A 5,693-nucleotide genomic window follows, 5' to 3' on the forward strand; every position below is an offset into this window, starting at 1 on the left:
CCCTCCCACGAGCCCACCGCCGTCTTGCCGTCCTTGTGGAGACGAAGCTACACATTGTGGAGAGATGGGGACACATTGTGGAGAGATGGGGCAATGCAGACCACTCTACCTCCTCGTTTTCCGAATTTAGACATGCATCGCATTCACACCAAGGGCTATCAGGCGGAGGCGCTGTTTTCGAGCGCTCATGCTAAGATGTGAGCTGCGTTCAAGTGAATAAAGACAGCATATTTATAGGTTTGAAATATCGATCTATCTGATGATGCTGGTTTCACGGCCTGAAAATAAAGACCGCAATTACTTGGCTCGACGATTTTCCCCATTTTCGGCCCTTTTTCCCTCTTCTTAACTGGATTGCCTGTTAAGTACGATCCGATAAGTTATGATACGGACTACGTACGTCATGCTGAGTTCGAATTCAAGTGCAAAGCACAGCAGTGAAGCTCACATGGGAGCCTTCGCAAAACATCCCATGGCAACTACGAGTGAGTTTCGAGCGAGAAGCTGTTGCCTTCATCTGGGTGTACCAGTCAACGAGAGGAAGGCGCGGGCGACGCCGACTGCATACGCTTTCAAGTAGGCGAAACACTAGGGTGACGGCTAAATACATTTGCTTTGATGAACGAACTTAGTAACTGCTGGGTCAGTACTGCATTTGTCCGCACTCGCAACAGTAGATTCTACTGTATTATGGGAATTCCTCCGCGTGTCTCTTCTTATGGCGTGAAAGCATGACGGAAACATCGGCTCTAGTTTCTTTGCAACCATCTGGCAACAGGATCGGCATCAAATCTTCTCAAAGTACAGGTACTGTTTGCTCCGCGTCCAGCCAGGACCATTGGCCCTGAGTCAGGGACCAGTCCGAGATGCATTGATTTCATGTACTTTGGGAGTGCGAGGTATCTGGCACTTCGGAATTCACCCCCGTTGCTCGATCACTCCGACTTAGAGTCCAATATGAACATGAGCGCTTTCATTGCTGGTATCGTCGCTGTACTCGCTACGGTCCACGCTGAGCTCACCTACATCGACCACGACCAAGTGCAGCCTCCCCGCAGTCCAAACCAACTACCGATTCTGAGAAGATGGGGTCAGGTTCAAGCCGCTACTCCATGGATCGGTCCATACCCTACCGTACAGGCGGACGGATCGATTAGCGTTGGTCTGAATGAGAGGGGGGATAGAACGGCGAGTGCACCAGGGCAAGCTTGGGACCGCAAATATGCGTTCGTTTGGACTGGTACACCGACAAGTGGCCCATCATGTATGCTTGGTCAGTGCATGGTCGGTCTGATGTTTTGACTTTGCTGTGCTCAATGGTCTTGGTTCCTATCGGCTGATCGCTAACCCGCAAGTTTGAATGTAAACGAACCGCATGCGGTTCCGACAATTTTTGATGTCAGTAGGCACGCCCAAAGAGCATATCTATTACTAGGAAATGTATCATTCCGAATTGTGGCCCATTCCACATTCTGTCATTACTGTAGTAGACTTAGAAGGTAGTAATCAGCAGTTGTAGGTAGAATTCTTCTCCCTTCACTGTCGCCTGCGGACTTAACAAGGGCACTTCGAGGGGACCGCCCCACCCCCTCGTGCCTTACGCTAAGCCCTCGGCTCGGTCAGGCGCGGTGTCTGGGTTAGATTGAAACTTCTTCGAAATGCACCTACTCTGGCCCACGCACCGACCATTGCAGACCTCCGGTTCACTTCGGTTGCAAATGGTCTCCTACACGTAACTAGTGTGGCAAATGCACGTGGCACCTGATTACATTTGTGTTTATTCCGTTTGGGACAATTTCGACGGAACGATTATGCCGTGGCTCTTGGGCGAGCGTTGACTTTGGTCGATCAGCGTTTCCAAACTAGAAATGGACGTGTGAATTCAATGCATGCATTGACCAGGAGCTCCTCTTTCATTCTGTCTATGGCACAAATGCAGGCGACCAATATCTTTGAAGTTATGGGAACGTGCAGTACACGTACATGTACATGTATTACTTCTAGCTTACATTCCAGTTACTAAAGTTAAGTAATCACCTTCATACTTCAACTTCATACTTCGCTTCGCTAGCTTTGTTACCGTTACTTGGTTCCATATGTCCAAAGCTTTGGAACGTTCCCAGCTGGCTAGAGGCATAACAGAGTCCATTATGCCTCCAGCCAGGTGTTGACTGCGGCACATCTTGCCTTTCATCATGAAAACTGGATCTATAGCTACTGTATCTAATGCGGGAACGCAGAGCTGAGTCTTCAACCAGTAAAGCGCTCACTCTTCAATTTTCCGCGTTGGGCTCAAGTCAACTTCCACTCCACGGTCGCAACAATGCACTTTCGTGCCGTCCTCCTCGCCGCCGTTGGTTGTCTCGCTGCCGTGCAAGCCAAGGTCAACTGGATCAACCACGACCAAGTCAAGCCGTTCGCTCAACTTGCGCCTACCAACGCTTCCGAGAAGGCCGCGATCAAGTTCAAGCCGCAACTGCATATCTCCTACGGCTGCCATCCTTACCCTGCAGTTCAAGCTGACGGATCGGTCAGTGACGGTCTGAAATGGGGCGGCAAGGCCGATGGGAAATGTAAAGGTTCCGGCTGGGGTTCCCAAGTGTACTCGCGCTCGGCTTGGTACGAGGGCAAGTGGGCCATCATGTACGCTTGGTACTTCCCTAAAGGCTTTGAGCAAAGAGCTGAGTATAGTTATAGCCACCGCCACTTGTGGTTGTATCTCGTTCTGTGGATCGACAACCCTGAGGCCGAGAACCCAGCGATCCTCGGAGTGTGGGTGCGCACCGCGGGCGGGAACGAGCGGCGGACTCCTCCGGACGCGAAGTTCATCGACGGTTCGAGCCTGAAACTCGACTACTACAAGAGCTCCTGGCATGGCAAGACGGGGCTGCAGCTAACAGAAAACGCGGGCGAGTTCCAAGACCTCGTCACATGGGAACAAATGACGGAGGATGCTCGCAAGGCTCTGAGCGAAGCCGACTTTGACGGCCACTGGCAGGAGAGGAAGGACACAGACGTACCCTTCATTGACAGCGAATTCACGGGGAACCTCAAGAAGGCCTGGGTGTTTTAATTCAATGTATAGAGAGGTGCTATCTAGGTAGGAACTCCCTCTAAGACTCTAAGGGTAGAATAAAAAGTGCATTAACCTCCCAACTCCCTAACACCTAGTAGTATTATACTTTGTATGATACTCGAGTGCCTCAGACATCACGATATCGATGTCATAAGCTTATGGGTCAACTTCACTACTGTGGCTGACGCACCGAATTGGGCAAATCTTGCCTTCCAGCGACTATTTCTCATGTAAACCGGAACTCATAACGCAAGAATTGATCGCTACCGCTGGATTAAACATCCCCCCAGTGAACTCTTCCCAGCCACAGAGAGCTCAGTCGCTTGCTCTTCAATCCCCCGTGTTCTAACTTCCATTTAGCGGCCGCAGCGATGAACTTGAGGGCTTTCGATCTAGCCACATTCGCGTCATTGGCTGCAGTTCAGGCTGTCCTACGTCAACGACGACCAAGTCGAGCCTTTCCCTCAACCTAGGCCAAAACCACCGCTAAACGAGCCGCGGTCACCGGTACCCTGTGGTTGACGGATTCGTGGGCGCTGGTCTATAAGGATCCGGATTTCGGACGGTGATTGCAAGGACCCCAGCTTGGGCTTACACGTGTACGCGCGCCCGGGCTGGTTCAACGACAGAGGGCCATCATGTTCGCGTGGTATTTGCCCAAAGGACGGTTCGGCAGGTTCCAGCGTCGTTACTTCTGGGGGGTTGCTGTCGTCTGGATCGACGATCCCGCCCTTCGGAACTCGGCGTGTCGATGAATAACAACAGGCGACTCAAGCCGCAAACTGCGAAGGTATTTGGACGGTGACAGCGTGGTGCTAGATTCTTTCATTGGATTGAGCTTTCCCAAGCCGAAATTTCTCTTCACCGAGAAGATAGGCAAGTACCAGGACATGCTTCCCGTTTGCCTTCAGCCAGGAGACAAAAGGTTGACGATTCCAAAGACGTCTAGGACTTCTCGAGTACGTCGGTGAAAATGCCGTCAGAATGAGTAACCACGAATCCGGATAGCCTTGATAAGTGAAAGGGTTATCCCTTTCGCTCCCAGACATTTTTTTAAGGTCAGCCAGGTACCTACTAGGGGTTTGGGCTGGTAGTGCCATGATAGGGACCACCGCCGCCACACCCAGATTTTGATATTCACGTACTGTGTGTGTGTAGCAGAGTTCGCATTGGGTACCTGTGTAGAGGAGGAAATCTCCAGCCTGTCCAACCTAGCAGCTTCAGCACCAACTCGTCGAGTCAATAACGGCAAACGTGATGACTGAGACAACAAATCGTGTGCATAACGAAAAGCAAGCTGAACATAACGTAAAGCAGCCAGAAATCCAGTGTGCCATAACATGACTAGTTAACGACAACCTAGATTACAGTAGCTGCGGCTTCACTGGTTAGCAGGAGCCGCAGCATTAGGAGTACCTCGTGTCCTATTCACTTTGCTATTTACCTTTTGGCAATACACTACGGCTAAACTTCCGGGAGCTTCGCCGACTCCCCCAGCGTATCTTCGATTTCCCTGCAGACACTACAACCTGAAGGTAGGGTACCCGTCCGACCCGAAGCATTACGGACGGGTACGGGTACCCGATTGAAATTGCGGGCGGGTACGATCACCCGGTTGGTGCAGGGCGGGTATAGATCCGATAATGGTTGCCAAGCATTCCAGTCGTTTCTGGCTAGGACGTGATGGTTAAATATATATATTTATATGTATTTATTATTATTGAAATTTTGGGTACGGGTAGGGTACCCGATCTTCACAGAGGAACCTGCAGGACGGGTGCGGGTGCCCGATACCAGATCAGCACACCAGTCGACGGGTAGGGTGGCCCGTAAAAGTTTGCGAGCTCTGGTGTGTCGCCACAAAGTCGTGCTCCGCACGAAGAGAAGCTCTAAATTTGAAAAGCTGATGAAACAAAGCTACGTCCTACCTCAATCTGCTTATTTCTCGTAGCCTACGCGGCGTGAACGCGGTCAGAGGCAAGCTCAAACAAAACCGAGCTTCGCCCAAAACAGCTTTGGGTTTTAATTTGCGGACCGCACAGCACAACAATAGATAGATTCTGCTGTAGTATAGTACTGCTCTCGTCTTTCTTTAATAACAGGAAATAGGTAGTTTAGTAGTTTCTTCCACCGCACCACTGCCCCAAACGGATATGGTATAGTAGCCGAAACTAAAACAGAACAGCATTGCAGTACTACGTGGGATATTCGCCTTCATTTTTTACCAGTCACACTCCGAGAGAGCACTGCTTGAAACTGATATTCTATTAGTACATGTAGATAAAACTGGACATTTTCTAACGATGTCATCGAGTGAACTTCCAACTTATGAGCAGTTCACTTTCGAATTTTTTGTTTATCTTGCCCCAGCTCGACGAGTGGCGGAAGGCATTCGGCGAGCGACAGCGGATCGCGTTCGAGCTGCGGCTGCTGAAATCGTAGCGTTGCAGGAGCGAGAAGGCAGGCTATTGCGACGCACCATATCGCTAACATACTGCATACATATTCCATACACTTGCATAAGAAAAACAGCTCGTCAACGGTAGTCGGGAGAGTGCATGGTGCACTTGTGCACGATGAAGGTTTTCGGAAACTGCGGTGCTTCGACAGATCGGCA

At 50.6% G+C, this 5,693-nt stretch overlaps 1 protein-coding gene across 1 annotated transcript; it reads left to right on the forward strand.

Annotated features, from left to right (window-relative positions):
- Positions 1–2,323: 2,323 nt before the first annotated feature.
- IUM83_02144 (necrosis inducing-like protein NPP1 type) lies at positions 2,324–3,073 on the forward strand (the record flags this gene model as incomplete). Its single annotated transcript, XM_067926044.1, has 1 exon — positions 2,324–3,073. The coding sequence occupies one exon, from the start codon at positions 2,324–2,326 to the stop codon at positions 3,071–3,073; it is 750 nt and encodes a 249-aa protein (XP_067800834.1).
- Positions 3,074–5,693: the final 2,620 nt, after the last annotated feature.

Source organism: Phytophthora cinnamomi, assembly GCF_018691715.1.
Source record: "Phytophthora cinnamomi strain GKB4 chromosome Unknown Contig0, whole genome shotgun sequence".
In the NCBI taxonomy this organism is placed as follows: domain Eukaryota; phylum Oomycota; class Peronosporomycetes; order Peronosporales; family Peronosporaceae; genus Phytophthora; species Phytophthora cinnamomi.